The sequence below is a fragment of the Phyllostomus hastatus genome, unplaced genomic scaffold (assembly GCF_019186645.2).
Source record: "Phyllostomus hastatus isolate PE091 unplaced genomic scaffold, TTU_PhHast_1.1 phas_contig_64, whole genome shotgun sequence".
NCBI classification, from domain to species: Eukaryota; Metazoa; Chordata; class Mammalia; order Chiroptera; family Phyllostomidae; genus Phyllostomus; species Phyllostomus hastatus.
This window is the reverse complement of record NW_025333928.1, coordinates 3,313,100-3,337,955: the sequence shown is the minus strand read 5'-3', so window position 1 is coordinate 3,337,955 and position 24,856 is coordinate 3,313,100. Positions and strand designations below refer to the sequence as shown.

At 42.1% G+C, this 24,856-nt stretch overlaps 1 protein-coding gene across 6 annotated transcripts in view; it reads right to left on the bottom strand.

Moving 5' to 3' along the window:
- The window catches only part of EEF2K (eukaryotic elongation factor 2 kinase), a 73,435-nt gene that overhangs the window by 32,311 nt on the left and 16,268 nt on the right, over positions 1 to 24,856 (bottom strand). For all 6 annotated transcript variants that reach the window (XM_045848985.1, XM_045848981.1, XM_045848984.1 and 3 more), the window contains 2 exons: positions 19,520 to 19,841; positions 3,433 to 3,533 (listed from right to left, as the gene is read on the bottom strand). In XM_045848985.1, the coding sequence (XP_045704941.1) occupies positions 3,433 to 3,533; positions 19,520 to 19,841 (423 nt within the window). The remainder of the gene's footprint in view (positions 1 to 3,432; positions 3,534 to 19,519; positions 19,842 to 24,856) is intronic.

Here is a 24,856-nt window from a genome sequence, read left to right as displayed (position 1 = left end):
CAAGAGGAAGGCTCACCACTAGCCTATTCCAGGTACTATGCTAGATAAATAATAGCAACGATTATTATTATTACTATGTAGAGACCAAGGTAAGGGAAGTAGTCTTCCCTCACCTTCAAAAGAGACTGAAAACTGAGAGGAGGTACCTGGAAGGGGCAGGGTGGGGGTATGTAGCATCATATCTGTCCTTCAAGACCACTGACATCACAAAGGACAGAGCTGCTCAAAGGGCTGAGTGTTCACTGTATGCTGAGTGCTTAAACTAGTACCTGCAACTGACCCTCACAGCAGCCCTATGAGACTGGCACAGCTACTGAGGCTCAGAGAGGTGAAGTAATCTGCCTGAGAGCCAGGATTCAAACGCAGATTGGTTTCAACCAGAACCTCACTCTTAACCAGCCTGTGTACAACCCACACAAATAGGAAATCTGCCCCAAAGGGCCAGCTGGCATCAGTGTTCTTTCAAAACCAAGAAAATATGTGGAAGCCCCCAATTTAGAAACCTGTGGAGGCTCTGGCCATCTAGCCTGACTGCCCTCCACTAGCAACCAACAGATGCTTTGGTTAGGAAATAAACACAGGTTGGCTTGGTGCCTGGTCCCAGGTCCCTGCAGAGCTGAGACACACAGATCCAGCCTAGCATGTGGGTCCTGGAGGCTACCTCTGCCTGGAGGCCATGTGTCACCAGTCAGCCACCATGCTGCCTTTACAGGCAAGAAGGAACAGAACTCATACCCTCCCCTGCAGGAGCCCCCACAATGCTGACCTTGGCTGCTGGCACAGAGCCCAGAGCCCACTAGAGGGTGGGCCTCCAGCAGTGGGAAGGGGTGCATGCCAGGATCTAGCCTCTCTTCGCAGGCAGAGAGCAGGAGCACGTTGCTGAAAGCAACTGCATCTGCTCCCCCTTCTTCTGGCAACAGCACCCCAGAATATTCCTTTGGGAAACCCTGTCCTCTATTCTCAGAATATGTGGACTGGGTGGGGCTGATTCCCCAGTACCCTGGCTTGTGGTATGTGACTAGACCTGGCCAATCAGGGCAACACTCCCTGATACAATGACTGGTTCAGAGATGAGCATATAACCAAAGCCAGGTCAATGAGATTCAAATATGGAACTTTTGTTTGAAAAAGTTGATAAAATATCTACTGTGTGAGATGAAATGTGGAGTTCCCAGGGGCCCTCTCTGCCACTGATATGAGAGAGTCTGTTTGAGGTCATAGCTAAAAGCATCCTTGGAGCATCTGGAATTAGCCATGCCTGAAATCCACATACAGGGTAGAGCAAAACTAGGTTTATAGTTGTTTGTATGGAAAATAACACAATAATTAATAAATAATACAAGAATAAACTCTGAGCTTCATGTACTCACACTGTAAACTTACTTTTGCCCCACCTTGTACATGAACAAAACATTCCCCTCTGTCCTTAAGCCACTGTGTATTCAGTTTCTGCTACTGCATTTGAAACTGAGTTCTGACTACTTTGACAGTGCTGGACTGAGTCAAAAGGTTAGCTTATTATTGGGTTGACCAAAAAGTTCATTTGGTTTTTTCCGTACGATGGCCCTAGTAGTGCTTAGTTGTCTTTAACTTCATTCCAAACAATTCTTAGATTGTATTGTGACAGCTGTCATATCAGTGTACATTAAAAAAAAACAAACAACTTATGCCCTGGCTGGTGTGGCTCGGTGGATTAAGTGCCAGCCTGTGAACCAAAGGGTCGCTGGTTCAATTCCCAGTCAGGGCACATGCCTGGGTTGTGGGCCAGGTGCCCAGTGGGGGGGCGCACGGGAGGCGGCCACGCATTGATGTTTCTCTCTCTCTTTTTCTTCCTCTCTTCCCCTCTGTCTATAAAAATGAATAAAATCTTAAAAAAAAAAACCTTACCAAATTGGTGAATTTTTGTGTAGCCATTTTAATATTGATGATGGAAGAAAATAAGCAACATTTTCAGCATATTATGCTTTATTATTTCAAGAAAGGAAAAAGTGTGCCCTGGCTGGTGTGGCTCAGTGGATTGAGTACTGATCTGCTAATCGAAGGGTTGCTGGTTCAATTCCCAGTCAGGGCACCTGCCTGGGCTGAGGGCCAGGTCCCTGATCAGGGGCATGGGAAAGACAACCACACACTAATGTTTCTTTCCCTCTCTTTCTTCCTTCTTTCCCCCCTCTCTAAAAAATAAATACATAAAATCTTTTTTTTAAAAGAAAGGTAAAATTGCAACTGAAACTCAAAAAAAGATGTGTGCAGTGCACGGAAAAGGTTCTGTGACTGATCGAACATATCAAAAGTGGTTTGAGAAGTTTGATGCTGGAGATTTCTCACTAGATGATGCTCCAAGGTCAGGAAGACCAGTCGAAGTTGATAGCAAAATCGGGACATTGATTGAGGATAATCAATGTTATACCACAAGGGAGACAGCCAACATACTCATAATATCCAAATCAATAAAGTTATTGGTGGAAATGAAAAATGTGTCCTTTATTTTATGGAAAAAACCATATGGACTTTTTGGTCCACCCAATAACTACCTGGTGATCATTGGCAAACCCCTCTTTCCCTGAGAGGACTGGCTTGGATCATTCAGAGCTGGAGGGGTCTACAGAGTCATGGGACTGGGGTGGGCTAAGGACAGGTCCATGAGTCCTTTAACATTATGAGCAAAATTAGATATATGTGTGCAACTTTCTGAGATGGACTTCATCAGATCCTCAAAAGGGATAAATGCTTGACATGATTCCTACCTAGGCTTTTCTTAATGATGAAATACATACAGAATGCTTAAAACAGTGCCTGGCACATGGAATATTGAATAAATAAAGTCCCTCATCACCACTGTCTTCATCATTCTTATTATATTAGTGGTGGCATTTATTTTGTTTTTTATTCATCTTTCTGAAACCCTGTAAAAACAGGAAATCTAGATACTCCCAACTATGTTTGCGAATATTCTTGGGGCCAAGGCACTGAAAAACTGGTGTGCTGTCCTTCAGGCTCTTCCCTCCAATAGCACTAGTTAGGGTCTCATGCTAAAATGATGGAGTCACAGGATGGAAGTCACCCTGAAGAACTGCTCAGTTCCCATCCACCTTCATCTGAGCGAGAAACACACCTTTGTTGCATTAAGCCCTGGGGGTATTTGTTACTGCAGCACAGCTCAGCCTAGCCTATCACATACATACCTTACAGGACCATGGTGAGGATTAAATGAGACAGTGCATAGGCTGTCTCATTTATTGAGTGTATGCTTGTCTCATGTTGAGTGTATGAAGCATACACACTCAAATATTGGCTGATTTAATTATTATTCCATTCTCCTTGATAACCAAGGGCACTCGGGCCTCACTTATTGTAAGGAGAGGAAGCAGGACCCAGACCTCCAAGGACTCCTGAGCCCTGGGGCCTTACAACAACCCCAGACAAGCTGCTGACCTGTGACGTGTAGCACATTCAGTGATAATGTCCTCCAGGTGGAACTCAGCCCAGGGGTCAGGCATGTGCTTGGCCTTCTCAATTGCATGCTTCCAAGCTTCCTGCAGAAGGCAAAGGGCATGTCAGACCAGGGGCGGGACAATGTGGCTGTGGTCTGGATTCTATAGAACACCTACTATGTTAGGCCATGCTATCAACACAGGGAGTCAAAGCAGCTCCACCTAATACCTAGAAACAAACACAGGAAGGCTGCTAAAATGAAGAGACAAAGAAACATGTCCCAAATGAAAGAACAGATCAAAACTCCAGAAAAAGAACTAAACAAAATAGAGATAAGCAATTTATCGGATGCAGAATTCAAAAACACTGATTATAAGGATGCTCAAGAAATTTAGTGAGGGCCTCAACAGAATAAAAAGGGTCCAGTCAGAAGTGAAGGATGTACTAATTGAAATAAAGAATAATTTACAGGAGAACAACAATAGTGTGGATGAACCTGAGAATCAAATCAATGATCTGGAGCATAAGAAAGCAAAAAACAACCAATCAGAACAAGAAGAGAAAAAAGAATTTTAAAAAATGAGGATAGTATAAGCAGCCTCTGGGACAACTTCAAGAGGTATAACATTTACCTCATAGGGATGCCAGAAGAAGAAGAGAAAGAATAAGAATGGAAGAAAACTTCCCTAATTTGGTGAAGGAAATAGATATAAAAGTACAGGAAGCACAGAGAGTTCCAAATAAGATGGATGCAAAGAGGCCCACTCCAAAACACATCATAATTTAAATACTGAAGGTTAAAGATAAGGAAGGAATCTTAAAAGCAGCAAGAGAAAAGCAGTTAGTTGCCTACAGGGGAATTTCCATAAGACTGTCAGCTGATTTCTCAGTAGAAACTTTGCAGGCTAGAAGGGATTGGCAAGAAATATTCAAAGTCATGAAAAGCAAGGGCCTACAGCCAAGACTGTTCTACCCAGCAAAGATATCATTTAGAATTGAAGGGCAGATAAAGAACTTCCCAGACAAGAAAAAACTAAAGTAGTTTACCATTACCAAACCATTATTATATGACATGTTAAAGGGACTTATTTAAGAAAAAGAAGGTAATCAAAACTATGAACAATAAAATGACAAAAAATATGTATCTATCAACGACTAAATCTAAAAAACAAACTAATCAAACAAGAACAACAGAGACAGAATTTTGGATATGGAGAGTTTTTTGATAGTTGCCAGATGGGAGGAGGTTGTGGGGGAATGGGTGGAGAGGTGAGGGGATTGAGAAGTACAAATAGATAGTTACAGAATAGCCATGTGGATGTAAAGTACAGTATAGGAAACTGAGTAGCCAAAGAACTTATACGCATGACTCATTGACATGAACAATGGTGTGAGGGTTGCCTGAGGGAGTGGGGACTGCTGGGTGCAGGGGAGACAAGGGAAAAAAAATCAGGACAATTGTAATAGCATAATCAACAAAATATAATTTTTTTATAATTGTAAATGGCTTTTTTTAAAGATCTTATTTATTTTATTTTTTAGAGAGGGAAGGGAAGGAGAAAGAGAGAGAGAGAGAGAGAAAGAGAGAGAGAGAGAGAAACATCACTGTGTGGTTGCTGGGGACCATGGCCTGCAACCTAGGCATGTGCCCTGACTGGGAATTGAACCTGTGATGCCTGGTTAGCAGCCTGTGCTCAATCCACTGAGCTATGCCAGCCAGGGCTCAATAAAATATAATTTCAAAAAAATCGAGATTGAAAATGAGATACCATCCCCCATCCCTACTGTTCAGACTGGCAAACATTTTCATGACAGCTAATAGTGAGTGCTGGCCAGGGTGTGGGGAAACGAGTGCCCTGACACACTGTCCATGGGTATTAACTTCCTCTAAGAGGTAATCTGGCAATGTAAGAAAATGAAAAATACATTTATTTATTTTCACTCAGAGTTCTAAATCTAGGAATGTGTCCTATAGAAAAACAAACACAAGTGTGTAAACATATACCTGAGAGGCGTCATTGTTGTGACTGTGTAAAAGTGAACTTAAAAGTGTTATCTAAATTATAAATGCACCCCATTTACTGCCCTAAATGAAATTCAGAGATACATGACCTTCTAAACTCAGAGTGTATCAAAATCATACAAAAGCCCTGGCTTATGTGGCTCATTGTGTTGAGTGCTGGCCTGTGAGCTGAAAGGTCGCTGGTTCAATTCCTTGTCAGGGCTGATGCCTGGGTTGTGGAACAGGTCCCTGGCTGGGGGATGCACGAAAGGCAGCTGATCAATCGATGATTCTCTTACACGTCAATGTTTCTCCCCTCCTCTTTCTCCCTCCCTTCCCTTCTCTCTAAAAAATAAACAAAATCTTTTTTAAAAACCATACAAAAATAGGTTGCCCTTACATTAACAGAGCACTAAATTCTGGGCTCAGATAATAATAAACAGGTTTCTGTGACAGTGCCAATGTCCTAAGGACATGGAAAATCCAATGCCTACAGTGCCCTCTCCAACCCCTGTCACAGTTGTGATGACTAATAACATCCTCCAAAACTTTCAAAACTGTTGAGAACCAGGGCTCTTTTGGAGCTACTTGGAAAGATGACCAAGGCACATTATGAAAAAGAGAATTTTGATTCTCAAGTCTCATGGTCAAAACAACCCCAAGTCTCAAAACAACCCCGTTTTTTGTTTTTTAAAACCTAATTTAACTGCTTTTATATAATCACAAAGTGGAATCCCTCCCTGTCCCCACCAAACAAGCACTCCCGACACCCACACTGGGTGAGCCTCTTCCTCCTTTCCTGAAGAACCTGAACCTTTGCCCTGCAGTACCCCAGAATCAGAGAAACCACAATTCCCTTCCAGGCCCCAGTCCTGAGCCACGCACAGGAGGAGGCTGGATGTTGTGCTGGACACTGGGCATAGCAGGCCCACCCTGATGCCAGACCTTCTCACTACCTTCCCCCCACCCCCCATACAGTAATCCCTCAGCCATCCAGAACAGTTAAACAGGAGTCCTGTCTCCCACAGACTCAGTCCAAACAGGACAGCATCCCACTCATGCCCTTGCCTGGGCCCTGTCACTGGGATTCTGCTCAGAGACAGGGCAGGAGCTGTGCCTTCTAAGAAATACAGACAGACAGACACATACACACATGCACACACTGCCCAGCACTCTTTGCTGGAGCTTTCTAACCTTTCCAAAGTCCAAAAGTAAAGTTAATAGTTTTTTTCTTCCAATTTGAAAGCTAATTCACATTTAATTAAAAAAAAACACTTAAGAAAAAAAAACACAAAAAGGGGAAAACACTTGGAAAGTATAGAAGATTGAGAAAATTCAAACCCTCCACAGGCCATCTACCCAGAGCAACTATCATCAGTGGTTCAGACTAATTAGTTCTTCCCAGGTCCTTTACATGAATTTTCTATAAGACTGGAATCAGAGTGTCACTATAATTTCCAGCCTTTCAGGAGCATGGGTCAATGTGACTTGGTACTTTTATTCAGTAATTTTTTTAAAATTTTTTAAATATTTTATTTATTTATTTTTAGAGAGGGAAGGGAGGGAGATAGAGAGAGAGAGAAACATCAATGTGCAATTGCTGGGGGTTATAGCCTGCAACCCAGACATGTACCCTGGCTGGGAATTGAACCTGGGACACTTTGGTTCCCAGCCCACGCTCAATCCACTGAGCTATGCCAGCCAGGGCTTATTTAGTAATCTTGAGTTTTTCCATGGTTCCACATGTGTGATCTATGCATCTTTGTAAAATACTGCAAGCACTACAGAATTGAATTAGAAAGTGAAAGTCCTTTCTTTTTTTTTTTTAATATTTTATTTATTTCTTTTTAGAGAGGGAAGGGAGGGAGGGGGGAGAGAGAGAGAGAGAGAGAGAGAGAGACATCAATGTGCGGTTGCTGGGGGTCATGGCCTGCAACCCAGGAATGTACCCTGGCTGGGAATCGAAACTGGGACACTTTGGTTCCCAGCCTGCGCTCAATCCACTGAGCTATGACAGCCAGGGCGTGAAAGTCCTTTCTAACCCCCATTCCTCTGCAAATTGCAGCTGACAGTTGGTATAGATACCCTGCAAGTTTTCTCTTCTGAACTTACACGCACATGAGCCTGAGAGCCCTGAGACGGCGCGCATGCTCTGCCTGCATCTGACTTAACACAGCACCTTGAACATCTTTCCATGTTATGGACAGACAGGCTGGATTGATCTCATTTCCCTCCATGGTTGTAAGATACATAATTGTATAAATGTATCTTGAGGTGCTTTTCCCTCAGTTCATGGATAATTGGATCCTCTCCAATACTTCCTAGTACAAACAGTGCCGAAGTGAACAGCCTCTTGTGTAAACCTTTCTGTACTTGTGCAAGGTCTCACTAGGACAAAGCTCTTAGAAGCATAATTGCTGGATCACACTTAAAATGTACATGTTTGGAGTTTTCTTCCAGAAAAAAATTTCCTCAGTTACACTCCAACAGGCAGTACACAAATTACTTAAATTTTTTAACACAAACTGACACTGAATTTACAAGGCAGTTAGTTGGCATAATAATCTACAGTATGGGTTTATCATTATTGACTTAACCATTTGCCTACAGTTTGCTACAGGTAGACTTTGAAGTTTGTCACTGGCTTTTCCCTGTTATAAATAACCTTTTAGCTGACATGTTTACACTCAGGGAGTTTCTGAATTTCTGTACTTTACAAAAGTGCCAGTCCTCTCCCGTACTCCTGCTGCTGTGAGTGACAGGGTCGGTCATCTGACCCTGCCTGTCCAGGAGCTTGTTCCTGTGCCTGAGGCACACAGCTTTCCAACGGCATCCCTCTCAACCAGTGACTCAAATGCTCCATAAGACACCAAAGCAGGGTCCCCACACTCAATAACAAGTACCAACAGAAATTACCTCCTGACTGGAGGCTGAGTCACCAACCAAAAAACAATCAAGAAAAAAGTATTTTAGAATTAGAGTGTTATTTTTCAGCATCAAACTTGTTCCCAAAACCCAGAAAAAGAGACATACCTTATTGACAACAGAAGGGTTTAATCCAATTGATGTTTTTTAAGAGCACAGTATAAAAAGTCCCGTACTCAGATTCGGTTCCCTTGACTCTGGTCCCATCCACTGCTGATTAAGCTATGGGAACATATACTTTCTTGTTTATAAACAACAATGAAGAATGTTGTGACTACTAGGGGCCAACTTTTTTCCTGCTCCCAAACCTGAGGTCACAGTACTTACTACAGGTAAATAACCCCTGCTGAGCTGAAATCACAGGTGTACTATTTTACCCATCAGGTTACGAAAACAGGTGTTTATGGAGGCCTGGGGAGTGAGTACTGTCAGACACTGTGAAGGCAGTGGGAGCAAGTACTGCCACCGTTGTCTATGAGCCTTCCTCAATAATATGTGACCTAGCCATTCTGATCACCTACCCAGGTATATCCAGGTGAGCTGGCCCAAAGATGCTCAGCACTTATAATGCTATATCACGGTTGGACACTACAAACAACCTACCTGACCACAGGGAGATGATTTCATACACTTGATGCATAATGATGTTTCAGTCAATGGCTGTGGTTCCTTAAGATTATAATGGAGCTGAAAATTCCTATCGCTAAGTGACGTTGTAGCAGTTATAATGTCGTAGTGCTTGACAATGATCATAAATGACTACATTGCTCATGTATGGACTTACTATACCACACTTTATTGTTATTTTACAGTGCAGTCTTTCTATTTATAAAAAAGTACATCATGTATTTACTGCATCTTTTCATTGCATTATATTCTCTTGTGCTTGATTAAACCTCGTGTCACTTTATAAATTTAGTGTAGCCTAAGTGTATAGTGTTTACAAGGTCTACAGTAGTGCACAGTAATGCCCCAGGCCTTCACATTGACTCACCACTCACTCACTGACTCACCCAGAGCCACTTCCAGGCCTACAGGCTCCCTTCCTGATGAATACCCTAAAGGGGTACCATCTACAGTATTAAGGACATAACATGCTGTATAGGTTTGCAGCCTGGGAGCACTCGGCTCTACCACACAGCTGAGGTGTGTAGCAGGCTGTACCATCCGGGTGTGAACTCTGATATTCATATGATGATGAAATCACCTAATGACATGTTTCTCAGAATGTGCCCTGCTATTAAGCCACACATGACTGTGCTTGTATGCAGTCATTAAAAAGATCAAGGCACATACATGAGAACTCTCTAAGACTTATGGTTTAGGGAAAAAAGCAAGTCGCTACATAATGCAAACAATATGACCCCATTTAATTGTAGCAGAAACCCCCAAATCACTAGCATAGATTTCTAAGGTGCGTGTGAGTCTGTAGATAAATACATAAAAGTATAGTTATACACAAAAGCATTAAAAGATGTCTGAAAAGTGACTTACACCTAATGGATACAATGCTTCTCTCCAGAAACAGGAGAGGATGCGAAGTTGCTCAAGGAGACTTCAGTTTTATCTGCACTGTTTGCATTTTTTTAAACTATGAGAATCATTTACATGCATAAAATTCACTGGGGTAGATGATTCTCAAGGCTCTGCCAGCTCTAATATTCTCTAGTTCTAAACATCTTAAAACTCAGCTGTTGAAGGGGCTAATGAACCTTACACAGAATGGGAGTCTAGGCAGTTTCATAAAAAGGAAAACATAACCTTGCCTAAAGAACAAGAAGGATTTGGTTCTTCAAAGCCAGAGAGCACAAAATAAAAATGTAATAGCAGTAATAAAAATAAATTTCCTGGGATATGCCAGAAGTGAGGTTGGACATGTGAGTAATGTGTCTGCAATTTCTTTGGCATATAAAATGCAATGGCTGCTATTTTTATATCACTGTTTTTATCACTATCACAGCAACCAAGGCCTCCGGATCTTACAAAAGGAGGCACCAGTGACTCCCAGAGGTCTTCCCCAAACATCAACTGCTGCATTCACCAAGTGGATGTTATAAAATATGTTTTTTCCATCATCACTTCTATAGGCTTTAGGAGCTATGGCTCTGTGTCGGCCCACCCTGCCCCTCCTGGCCAACAATAAACCACACCTAAGGACAAATAAAAGAAGGAGGATGAAGTGAGAATGCAGAGTCATGCTCTGGGATTGGACAAGGCCAACAATGCTGTGTGGCTGCCTCACTCTGGGCCATGTGCACTTAAGAGGTTTCGTGCAATGTCCAAGAAAAACAGCATTAAATATAGCAGCAAAAAAATGGAAACTGTCTAAGTATCCCACAAGAGGAAACACTTAAAGAAATGGGGTATATCCATACAAAGGGCATCCATGAAGCCATTAAAAATACGATGAATTAGATCCGTACTTACTGATGTGTGAAAACATGCACTATCTTGATTGCCCAGAAAAAAACCAGTAACTAGATTAGAGCATAGAGAACATGGTCCTATTGTCATAAATGCCCTAGTTATGGATTTGCATCTGTATTTATACTGAAATATAGAAAAGTCTGAAATATACACTAAGACCTTAATAGCAATTTTATCTGTACCTTCATTGTTTTCTGCAAGGAAGACAAATTATTTCTATAATCAATAAAACAAATGACTGTAAAAGAAACAAAACTGAAAAACCTGAAGAAATCTTTGTTGAAAACAGTAGCAGCACCAGATCGTTCCTCAACTAGTGAGATTCAGAGACATGGCTAGAGAGGATACGATGGGAAGGCTGGAGACAATAACAACAACGCAACAGCAATAGGATGGCATGATGTCCCCGCCTCCTGGGAGCCCCTCCCCAACAGGATCCTGGCAACCTTGTTAGGGGCAGACAGGCAGGCAGGACAGTTCCCAGTCCCCTGATGAGGTACCAGAGGCTCAGAGAGCAGGGAGGTGACTTGCCTACAGACATGCAGACCCAGGACTCACATCCAAACTTGTCGAGCCCAGTTGCCTTCTCTTTCACAAAAGGAACTAGATTTAAATGTAGAGCTTGACCACATAACCCAGCAATTCTTAAGTATCTATCTATTCAAAAGAAATAAAAGCATGTCCACACCAAGATTTGTGTAGCATTATTCATAATAGCCAAAAGGCAGAAACAACCCAAATGTGTATCAGCTAATGAATGGATTAACAAAATGAGGTCTATTCATACAATGGAATAATATTTGGCAATAAAAAAGAAGGAAGTACTGACAGTCACATGTGTGAGTGTGGGAAACATAATGCTGAGTGAAAGCAGCCAGACACAAAAGGCAATGTATTATACAATCTTATTTGTATGAAATGTCCAGAAAAGGTGAACACAGAGACTGAAAGTAGATTAGTGGTTGCTGGAGGGTGGGGATGAGAACACTGGGGGTGATGGCTAAAAGGTATGGGGTTTCTTTTTAGGGTAATGGAAATGGGCTAAAATTGATTGTGGTGATGTGGATGCATCATTTTATGAGTACACCAAAATCCATTGAATCATACATTTTAAATGGCTAAATTGTATGGCATGTGAATTCTATTTCATTAAAGATGCTAAAAAATTTACAAAATAAAATAAAAGGGAGACCCTTATGTCCCAACATTTCCACAAAGGATGTGGGCATTTTAGCACAAGCACATACTTTGGAAAGATAAGTCCCCACAGCCTGACTTGAATCTCCTCTGCCTACTGTTGTCCAGAGCCCAGGTCCCCAGGTGGCCCTGTCCAATGCCAGTATCACTCTTTTTCCTTCATCTGCCCAGCAGGCCCTTTATCTCACTGGAGGTCCAAAGCTTTTTGGACCAAGGATGCCTAAGCTTCCCTTTCTGAGTATGCATTCCCAGAGGTGCAGGTAGAGCACAGAACTGGACACTGCCTCTGGCTGTATACAGAGCATCCTGTGGTCACTCACTGGGCAGGTGCAGAAGCCCAGTGCTGCCAGGTATGGCCTCCCAGGGCTCAGGTAGGCAGAGATGCCTCTCCCCTCAGTGAGTCATCAGACCCTGGCTCCTCCATGTCATTCTGGGGGATAGCTGTCCTTTGACTAAGCTCAGAGCTGCATGGCTGAAACAATCAGTGTCATCACCTAGTCTGCCAACAAGGGTATGGGAATCAGGGGTGCCCATGTATCTTGTGGGGCCACAGATGCTAGTGCAACAACTTTGTAGGGTAACTAGCAATGCCCAGCCAAGTTCTAAACCCACAAACATTTACTTCAGCCCTTCCAACTCTGGAGGTTTTAGCTGGCCACACACACCTGCATGGGCACAAAAACATACACACAGGGATGCTACAAAAGCTCTGTTTTTACTATCAAGAAACTGGAAATGACCATCCATGAGGACTGGCTACATATATCATGCTGCTTCCAGACAATGGCATGATATTTAGCCATTAAAGAAATAAGGACAGAATATTCAAGACTATACACTGCAGTTGTGAAGAGCACCAGGTGGTTAAATTCAGAGGCTCAGGCTTACTCTGTCAAATGCTAATCATCAAGGTTTGCCAGGCAGGTTAAATAAACTGGTATGAGTAACACGTGTATACACATACACACACACACACACACACACACACACACACACACACACAGCACAGCACCTGCTAGGAAAGTTCTGGCTGGTATCACTTTGTCCTTGCAAAGAAAGACAGTCCCCAGGGAACAGATCAGAGGTGGGAGGCTTTTCAATGTACAGTATATCATTTTTATAGTTCTAATTATTTTTATCTTGTTCATATAATATTTACATATTATAAAATTTAAGCTTTTTAAAGTTTGCTTAGATATCTGTAGAAGTGTTCGGAGCTGCCCTGCCTGATTTCAGGAGCTGTAACCCCCCCCATGGCTAAGGCTGAGTGAGCAACCTTCGGACCATAAGCCACTAAGGAGACAAAGCTTATCTCCCTGGCAGGAGCACAGCTTCTGCTCCTTTTTCCATAACTGCCCCCCAATGCTTGATCCATTAGCCAATGACGGGTAAGATTTCCCCAAGGGGGGAACAACCTAAGACAGGCATGATCATGTGGAGGCCCCAGGGAAGGGCTTGGGGGGCTATGGAGAAAGGGGATGATGGACCCTCATCCTTCGGCTTTGACAAAGCCTGAGTCCTCATTCTGCCTGCGAAAAGTCTCCTAATCTCTTGGCTGCCTTGCTTCCTCTGCCTGACTTAATCCTGAAACAATGATAGAGGGCAGTGTAGCCCTGTGCTGGAAAGGACAGGCTCCCAGGGTAATCAGGCCTGAGAAAGAATACATAAACTCCTGTGAAACCTGCTTCACTAAGAATGCTCTCAATTAAATGATAAAGGTCCAAGCAGGAAATGAGTTTGTTCCCCAAAGTTTTGTAGCCCTTTAGCTACTAGACCCTGACTCAGAATAGGCCCTCAGAGTTCTTTGTATGTTATCTATTGTTTGATCCTTACTGCCTGACAATGATTAATGAACTTTACCTGTATTCCTGTGCAAATTGATTCCAATAAAAACCTGTGAAGGGAAGGATTGGCATGCTCTTCCCTAGAGAGAGTGGCCAGGCTGCTCCAAGGCACCCTCACCTTGAGAGGGTTGCCGTGCTGTCCCTTTTCCTCCACAGGACTTGGTAGTCCATGTGAATTTGTCTCATATCTCATCCATAATGCCGCAGACACTGCAGGCCGGTGTCCACAACATAGAAGCACATTTATTATAGCACTGATTATGACAGGGGGAAGAAAGAAAACAAAAGCTCAAGAGGGCTGCCTGAATAAGTCCATGTACCTCAGGTGACAGAATACAATTTAATCCACCTTAAAAAAGAGATCTGTGTGTGCTGCTGTGGAGTGATCCCCAGGGTATTTTCAGGCCTAGAAAACAATGTTTTAAAATACAATTTCCCACTCTGTTAAAAAAATGTAAAACACAGATATACTTATTCTGGAAAACAGAAATGAGAGAGAAGGAGAAAAGGAGCAAGTTGCTCCTTACCCAAGACTATCTCTGTTGGCCCAGTCTGATGGCTCAGTTGGTTGGAGCATCATCCTGATATGACAAGGGTGTGGATTTGATCTCTGATCAGGGCATATACAAAAATCAATCAATAAATCCTGACTGGTGTGGTTCAGTGGGCTGGGTGTACTTTGAGGACAGAAAGGTCATTGGTTCAATTCCCAGTCAGGGCACGTGCCTGGGTTGCAGGTTTGGTCCCCACTTGGGGAGTGCACAAGAGGCAACTGATCTCTCTGGCTGGTGTGGCTCAGTGGATTGAGCATCGGCCTGAAAACTGAAGAGTCACTGGTTCAATTCCCAGCTGGGGCACATGCCTGGATTATGGGCCAGATCCCCAGTAGGGGGTGTGTGACAAGCAACCACACAATGATATTTCCCTCCTTCTTTGTCTCCTTTCCTTCCCCTCGCTCTAAAAATAAATAAATAAAATCTTTTAAAAATAAAGAGGCAACTGATCGATGTTTCTCTCCCCCTCTCTCTTTCTCCCTCCCTTCCCCACTCTCTAAAAAAGTTAATAAAACCTTTTATTTATTTTTAAGTATGTTTTATTGATTATACTATTACAGTTGTCCTCCATTTTCCTCCCTTTTATTCCATTCTGCCCTGTACCCCACCTTCTACCAGCATTCCCACCATTAGTTCATGTCCATAGGTCATACATATAAGTTCTTTGACTTCTCCATTTCCTATACTATTCTTAACCTCCCTCTGTCTATTTTGTACCTACCATTTATGCTTCTTAGTCCCTGTACCTTTTCCCCCATTCTCCCCCTACCCATTCCCCACTGATAACCCTCCATGTGATCTCCATTTCTGAGATTCTGTTCCTGTTCTCATTATTTCCTTAGTTTGTTTTTGTTTTTTAGGTTCACTTGTTGATAGTTGTAAGTATGTTGTCATTTTACTGTTCATATTTTTAATCATCTTCTTTTTCTTAGGTAAGTCCCTTTAACATTTCATATAATAAGGGCTTGGTGATGATGAACTCCTTTAACTTGACCTTATCTGGGAAGCACTTTATCTGCCCTTCCATTCTAAATGAAAGCTTTGCTAGATACAGTAATCTTGGATGAAGGTCCTTGCCTTTCATAATTTTGAATATTTCTTTCCAGTTTCTTCTTTCCTGAAAGGTTTCTTTTGAGAAATCAGCTGATGGTCTTATGGGAACTCCTATGTAGGTAACAGTCTCCTTTTCTCTTGCAGCTTCTAAGAGTCTCTCCTTATCTTTAATCTTGGGTAATGTAATTAGGATGTGTCTTGGTGTGCTCCTCCTTGGGTCCAACTTCTTTGGGACTCTCTGAGCTTCCTGGACTTCCTGGAAGTCTATTTCCTTCACCACATTGGGGGACTTTTCCTTTATTATTTTTTCCAAATAAGTTTTCAATTTCTTGCTCTTCCTCTTCTCCTCCTCACCCCTATGATTCAGATGTTAGAATGTTTAAAGTTGTCCCAGAGGTTCCTAAGCCTCTCCTCATTTTTTTGAATTCTTGTTTCTTCATTCTGTTCTGGTGAAATGTTTATTTCTTCCTTCTGCTCCAAATCATTGATTTGAGTCCCAGTTTCCTTCCCTTCACTGTTGGTTCCCTGTATATTTTGCTTTATTTCACTTTGCATAGCCTTCACTTATTCCTCTATTTTGTGTCTATAGTCATTCATTTCTGTGAGCATCCTGATCACCAGTGTTTTGAACTCTGCATCGGATAGGTTGACTATCTCCTATAGCTTAGTTCTTTTTCTTGGATCTTTGATCTGTTCTTTCATTTGGGCCATATTTCTTTGTCTGGGTGTGCCTGTTATGTAGTAAGGGGCAGAACCTTAGATATTTGCCAAGGTGGGACAACCCAGGTCACTGCATTGTGATGCTGTATATGGGGGTGGGGTCAGAAAGGGAACAATGCCACTTGCTTGGTTCTTGCCCCACTTTCAGTCATTTTCTCTGCTATCCACAAGTGAATTTGGCTATTCTGGAGCTGATTCCCAGCTGTGTGGGCTTGTGCATGTTCTAGGATGCTGTGGGTCTCTCCAACAAACTCTCCTGTGAGGCTGGGAGTTTCTCCTGCTGCTGCAATTCTCACATGTTTTCACAGTCAGAGGTTCTGAGGCTTTATTTCCCTGTATTGGAACCCTGGGTTGCATGGTCTGTCTCACTCCCCAGTTGTTCCTTCTGGTTTATCTGTATGCTAATGCGGCACTGCTCAGCCTGCCAGGTACCACCTTGCCCACCCAGTCTGTCACCTTGCCTCACATCCCTTCTACCCCAGCTGCCCATCTCTGCCCCTCCTACTGGTCTAGATGAATGTATTCTTTAACTCCTTGGTTGTCAGACTTCCATACAGTTCAATTTTCTAGAAGTTCTGGTGTTTTTTTTGTTTTTAAATTTGCTGTTGTCCATCTTTTGGTTGTGCAAGGAAGCAAAGCATATCTACCTATGCCTCCATCTTGGCCAGAAGTCAAAAATACATGAAATCTTTTTAAAAAGTAAAAAAAGATATATAATGTAGATCATCAAAGTCCCCTTAACTGCACTCTCTCCCTCAGAGAGAATCACTGTTGACTGTTGGATGCAAATTTCTGTAAGTTTTTGCCATGCAAATACTAATATATTATATAGACATGTTTTTTGATAAAAGTGGGATCATATTATATTTCCACTTGCTTTTTTACTTATCAGCATGTATAAACAAAACAGCACATGAAAATCAAAACAGATGGTATTATGGACCAGCACTCTGCCAAGGACTTGTCACATATTTCTTTCTCCTATAAAATATTTATATATCTTGGCCTGATATTCAAGTCAAATCATATAGAAAGGTCATCTCTGTTCTAATGTAAATAGAGCCTTCTGTTTGAACCATAGTCTATAAATAGGCTCCTCAAGATGGACCTTTGAGCCATTTATATTTTTTTCTTCATTACAAACAATAGAAACAAAGCACATCTTTGAATATTTAAATCTGAGCACTGTACAAACATTGCTCTATTGGCTCTCAGTAGAGAGCAGTACCCCCCCATGTGGGCTTTGCAAATACACTATGGAGAATATTTTGGGTTGTCTTAACAAATGGGGGAAAATGGGACATTTTATGGGCTGGGGTCAGGCATGCTGAATATCCAGTAAGAGCTGTCCCTCTCAAAATGCCAACAGCACCCCAGGTGGGAACATTTTGGCTGAGGATGAATCTTGGAGATGGAATTGCCATTTAAGCTATAAATATTTTTATTTTAATAAGAACTGTGAAATGGCCCACAGGGGTTTATGTTTTATGTAAATACTATCATATCTTCTCTCTGTCCTTTTGAAACATAGCACCCACACTGAAGTGAGCTCACAGCATTCAACCATCACCTCACTGATCCCAAACACAGCACTTACCCAGTGCACAGCATTGCTCGAGGCACTGGGATAAGCAATGAACCAGCCTAGGTCCTCCATCATGAAGCTCACATCCTAAAGCCAAACCTCCTCATCTAGATCACTCAGTCTATTTCCTTTAAAATCTTTACCATACTGTGTTTCTGTGTTCAGAGACTGTGTCCCTCTGCATCTGAGACCCTTTAACTTGGGGACCCACCCAATGTTTGCCCAAAGGCCCCAACCAGACTCCCAGTTCCTGAGAACAGGCAGCTGCGGGTGGAACCCCTCCTGGGTCTGCCCTCCAGGAGGCCACCAGGATCCTCCTGCCCTGGAAACAGCCCCTCTTCTGTGACCCCCACCTTCCTTATCCCATGTCCTGGCTGGAACTGACTGGATAGGAGATGGAGAATGCCTGACCCAAGCTAGGTGAAGCAGATTCCATTCATGGAATTGGGACAAAGAAGGTCAAATGTGTCTTTGCATGTAGCTCCATCTGGAATGAGGGGATCATGGGCTTTTGAGGGGTCCATTTTCCCACTGTATAGACTGAAGGGCAGAGAAGAATAAAGAATAGGCAGAGAGATTGAGCGACGAGATAGACAGAGATAGTACTACTGCTTTCTGGGTCCTGGATCTGTCCCCTTGAAAACCAGACAGCCCTTCTATCCCTGGGTCCCAAGAAATACTCCTGGACTTTTACAAAAATTCCCCTTTTCCCTTAAACTGGTATGAGCTGGTTTCTGTTTCAGGAGCCCCTCCAGCCCCCTCTGGGACAACACAGAGATCCACATGTCCTTGAGCCTTCCTGACCTAAAATGAACAGACAGGAGGTCATACAGCTCTCCTGCTCTTCCCATGGGGTTCAATCTGTTTCAGAAGGCTCCACTCAATAGGCAAGTAGGTCAAGCCACAACCTGACACCTTAGTAGCATCCTAACCTTAGAGGAGATCCACAGGACTATTTCTGGAGCTGCCTTCCCCCGAGGGATTCAAACTAGAATTCTGGCCCTGAAAAAAAATATCCCACTGTCCAAAACTAGAATTATTTTCTAAAAACAGATTAATACTGAAGTTAGAAAAAAAATATTATAATTTCAAGTCCCTAAATGGTAACAGGCATTTTGCCAACTAGACATTTTACCTATTTGTGAGGATTAAATTAAATAAGGACAACAGTATTGCATTTAGAATTTTAACATCCCCCTTCTTCCTCTCTTTTATACAAGGTTTGCCATGATATGAACACAAATCCCTAACAAAACAAGTGCCCTTTTCCTCAATCCAGAAAAGGGATGCCCAAACATAAGCAGTGGCTTTTTTGACTACAACCAACACAAATGACTACATTTCACATCCCATCCCTAGAACCACACATGCAGACATCAGGTGAAATAAAAATATGTAATAAGTGGTATATCAAGAGAAGCTAAGCTGATCACCACATTGATGTATGCAAATGTGTATACATGTGTTCCAAAAAATAAGATCTTTATAATTTGTAGTGCCTTTCAATATTTTCTAGTCTCTTCCATTCTCTTCTATTTCTTAAAAAGGTAGTCAAGGTTTTCACAACCCAGAAGTGCATCCTGAGCAGCTAAACACTGGTTGACAGTAATGAACTTGCTCTAAACCAACAATCAGCTTCACAGGCATATACTCAGACCCAGAATTTACAGGTCTGCCCAAAGTCTGGAAACACAGGAAAGACCTCAACCAGAGACCCCAATTGCCCACCTGTATGGTAGGTGACCAGGGCTGGGGCAGACGGGGGACATGGTCCACTCACCTTAAAATTGAAGGAGCTCACTGGAGATGCACTGAAGCCATACTGCTCACTTTTTGTTAGGTTGCTGTAGTAGTCATTAACCTTGGAGTTGCCATTCTGGTGTGCCCTGGGGTCATCAGTGATGGGGCAGATGAAGTAACCTTCATCTTCATCACTGTCTGGCTCAGAGTCCACCTCCTGGCTGGCCCCAGGGGTCTGGCCACCATCAATGCCTTCCAGGGGGAAGATGAGGTCTTCATCTGCCATGCTCCCACCGTGCCTGTTGTGCCCCAGGGGTGGGTGGTACAGCCAGAGTTCCTGGGAAAATGTTGTGGAGCGGGCCCTGAAAAGGGGAAGCAAGAGAATGGGTGCTGGGTCCTATGCAGGGAGGGGCTGGCTCACTGACACCTCACCTGAATGCCACTGGTGATGACAAGAACCAGCACCCTCAGACTGAAAACTACAGCTATCTTTTGGGGAGGCACTTGGCAGGCAGCATGTAGGGACATTTTAAAAGTACAAACCCATCAACCCAGTAATTCCCACATCCAAGAACTCAGTGCTTAAACCAAGGCAGGGAAACTAAATGCTTCTTTAAACAACTAGAGTGATTTTTTAGGACATTAGATCATGATTCTCCTGCTTAACACCCTCCCTCAGCTTCTCTTCACATTCCTGATAAAATCCCAATGCCTTTTAAGGTCCCAAGGCCGGAATTAACTGGCCTCTAACCACCTCTCCTCAGGCTGTGGTATCCCCCAGGCACATTGGCTTTCTTCTCGTTCCGTGAACATGAGGAACCCATTCCCCCTCAGGCCTTTGTACTTGCTGTACCTTGTGCCAGGAACACCCTTCCTAATCTTCTAACATTGAGTTCTTCCTCATCATCTAGATCCCAGGTCAAAAGTCACATTTCTAGAGAAATCTGCTCTGATTCCTCAATTCAAAGAACCCTCTCATTCCTCAAAAAATTAAAAATAGAACTACCTTGATAACAGACTCTGCCAGCACTTCTGTCTAGGAGAAAGCCGCCTCCCCCCGCCCCCACCCCCAGCTCCTACACTGATGACAGACAATTCAGTTCTGCCCCATGTGCCCTGGTGCCTTTTGAGCTGCTGCCCCAGTACTGGAGCTCAGAGCCAGTGTGTGCAAATACAGTCAATCACATACCACAGTATTTAAGTTACGGGGTATCAAAGGAGAAGAATGAACTTCATCAAATAATTTTGCATCCTCTTCTGGGAAAAAGGCATTACCCTCAAGAAACCTATCACACTACAAACTTCATCTCAGCATTTGCTTCACAGTGGTCTCGACTAACTCTAAAGGACTTAATGTTATCAACTTTGAACAACACCTTCCTGTAGCAAAATTCATGAAGCCTGGGCAATAACCATCATGGTTCAGAAATTTAAGAAACACATTACGAAGGTAAAAAGAACAGTCTTGGGACAGAACAATAATAGAAAAAGGACAAATGGCCAGCTACCAGCTCCCCAGAGCCATCTTGATTGCCAGAATCAACTCATCTAGCAGCTTCTACAACAGAGAATTCAAGTGGGAGGACAAAACTTGCTCACTGGAGGCCCTTGTGGAGGGTATTTGGAACACATTTCTTCAACAGTGCTGGTCATATTTAAGGCAACATCAGGGTCCCTTCTGGCCACATGATGGAATGCAAGTAAAAGGATGTCAATCCTTTGAAGGGTTCCAGCTATCCTAAACTGCTCCACATGATGGCATGAAGGAGACATTGTCTACCAAACTAACAAGTAATGTGCTATAAAAAATGAACATCAACGTCACTAAGAAGTTCAGTGGTGGTTGCTCTCTGTGGCCAGAACTGACAGGAAAAGATGCTGTGACAGGTCAGGGATCACAGAGAGTAAAGGCAATGATTAGAATCTGAAACAAGAGAAGCAGGTGATAGTACACAACCATCCGAAGGCAAGTGGGCACAACGATTATAATCAACAGCCAGAGGACTGCAACCTGGCCCAAAGAGGTCTAAACTGGAAGGACATCTTGAGGGATGTAACATGGGTCCACTAGATAGTTAACGTCATGGTTATCTGGCTAGATGAGTAAAAGGGTGGCTAATACTTTGGAGGCCTTGGTAAAGCACAAGCAGATGGGTGAGGGTAAGAGATAACTCTGAATATTTGGTGTTCTACTGCATCAGTAAAATTTGTATGGCTCCAGTGGTTAAAAAAATAAAAATAAAAATAAAAATAAAAATAAAAACTCCCTACCACATAACCCATGAATCCCGCTTCTGGGTATTTATCTGAAAAAACTCAAAACAATGATTCAAAAAGATATATGCATATTTACGTCCACTGCAGTGTTATTTACAATATAGCCAAGATATGGAAACAACCTGAGTACCAGTCAATAGACAAGTGGATAAAAAAGTGGTGGTATGTATATACAATGGAATATTACCAAGCCATAAAAAATAATGAAAGCTTGCCATCTGTAACAACATGGATGGACTTAGAGGGTATTACACTCTGTGAAATAAGTCAGACAAAGACAAACGCCATATGACTTCACATATGTGGAATCTATAGAACAAAATAAACAAACAAAACAGAAACAGATTCATAGATACAGAAGACAAACTGATGACTGCCAGAAGGAAAGGGGTTGGGGGGCTGGATGAAAAGAGGGAAAGGATTAAGATGTACAGATTAGCAGTTACAAAACAGTCATGGGGAATATAGTCAATAACATTGCAATAGTTACGTATGATGCCAGGTATTAGACTTATCAAGGGGTTCACTTTGTAAGTTATATAAATGTCTAATCACCCTGGCTGGCGTAGCTCAGTGGATTGAGCGTGGGCTGCAAACCAAAATGTCGCAGGTTCGATTCCCAGTCAGGGTACATGCCTGGGTTGCAGGCCATGACCCCCCAGCAACCGCACATTAATGTTTCTCTCTCTCTCTCTCTTTCTTCCTCCCTTCCCTCTCTCTCTCTAAAAAAAAAAAAAGAAAAGAAAAGAAAGAAAGAAAAAAGTCTAATCACTATGCTGTATACCTAAAACTAATGTGACACTGAATGTCAACTGTACTTGAAAAATAAAAAATTATTAAGAGAACTCCTCTCAAATGCATACTCAGTCACTCCTCTAGTACACAGCCCAAGCTGAAATCATCTCATTTACTTTTATTGTGTATGTCCCAGTGTCCCTATTGTGTATGTGCCAGTGCCTGGCAGTGTAGGGATTCAAATCACATCCCCAGAATGAATGAGTGGCCCCCAGAGTGTTCTCAGTAACAGCCCACAATGCTCATCCATGGAGGCCTGTTCTGTACCATGAGAGGCTGTGCGACTGTTACCATGGGAGTTCTGGATACACGGACATGCAAGATAGTCAAAAAGAGTTCAGGAAGTTGTAGGATACAAAAATCAGTATTATTTCTATACACTAGCAATGAATAATCTAAAAAATGGAATTAAGAAAGCAGTTCCACCTATAATAGCATTAACAAGAATAATTGGGAATGAATTTAACAATAGAAGTGCATGAAAAACAAAACTTGTCAAAGAATTTAAAGAGGACATAAGTAAATGGAAAGACATCCTATGTTCATACATCAGAAGATTTAATATTGTTACAATGACAATACTCTCCAAATTGATCTATAGGTTCAATCCAACAATCACTATGAAAAATTCCAGCTGGCAGCTTTGTAGAAACTGACAAACAGGTTCTAAAATTCACAAGGAAATTCAAGGGACCCAGAATAGCCAAAACAATTTTGAAAAAAGAAAAACAAAGTTGGAGGAGTCACACTTCCTGAATTCAAAAGTGAGCTACAGCCATCAAAACAACTGGGACAGGCATAAGAGCAGACACATACATCAATGGAATGGGACTGAGAACCCAGAAATGAAGCCTCACATTTGTGGCAAGCTTACAAAGACCATTCAATGGGGAAAGAATAATCTTTTCAACAAGTGGTGCTGGAACAAGTGGATACACACTGAAAAAGAATGAAGTTGAAGTACTTCCTTACTCTATACACAAAAATTAACTCAAATGGATCAAAGACTTCAATATAAGGCCTAAAACTCTCTTAGAATAAAATCTTTGTGACCTTGGGTTAGGTAAAGACTTCTTTGAACACCAAAACCAAAAACTACAAAAGAATAGATGAATTGGACATCAAAATTAAAAACTTTTATGGTTCAAAGGACTCCACCAGGAGAGTGAAGAGACAACTCATAGAATGGGAGAAAATTTTGATCATCATATATCTGATAAGGGATTACATAAAAAACTCCTATAACTTAATAATAAAAAGACAACCCAAATAAAAATGGGCAAAGGACTTGAATAGACATTTCTCTAAAAAAGATATACACATGGCCAAAAAGCACATCAAATGATGCTCAACATCATTAGCCATTAGGGACATATAAATCAAAGCCACTAGGATGGATATAGTTTTAAAAAATGGAAAGTAACAATTGTTGGCAAAGATGTGGATAAATTGAAACCCTCACACACTATTGATGGGAACAGCAAATGGCGCAGCCAATTGGAAAAACAGTCTAGTTATTTCCTCAACAAGTTAAACATACAATGATCCAGCAATTCCACTTCTAGGTATATACTCAAAAGAAATGAAAATGTGTCTATACAAAACATGTATGCATGTTCAGAGCAGCATTATTCATAACAGCCAGAAAGGGAAACAACCCAAATGTCCATCAACTGATGAATAATTAAACAAATGTGGTCTACCCATATAATGGATACAACCACAAAAAGAAATGAAGTACTGATACATGATGAAACTTTAAAACATCATGCTAAGTGAAGGAAGACAGCTGCAAAAGACCACATATTGAATGATTCTGTTTATGTGAAATGTATAAAACAGGCAAATAAATCTACAGAGACCAGAAGCACATAAGTGGTTGCCTCGGGTTGGGGGCCGGGGAGGAATGGGGAACAATGTACTAAACTAATGGGTTTCTTTGGAGTTGGTGGAAATGTTCTAAAACTGACTTTATGTTGGTTGCATGAATCTGTGAATATACTAAAAAGCACTGTACGCTTTACATCAGTGGATAGTAAGATTTATAAATAAATTTCAATAAAGCTAAAGTTTAAGAAAAAGATAGTCAAGAAAAACTGTTAATTAGAAAGCAGGTTGTAGAAGAGCAGGCACGTTAAGGTAACCCTCTTTGTGCTAAAAGGAAAGGGTGTTTATAGAAGCAGTAAAACCTCCCTGCAGGGCCCACTGACACTCACCAGCACTGGGGTGGGCTATGGGGCTGGAGGGAACTTTCTAACTTTTTGTACATTTCTAACTTCTTACAAAACTTGATTGCCTGTAATAT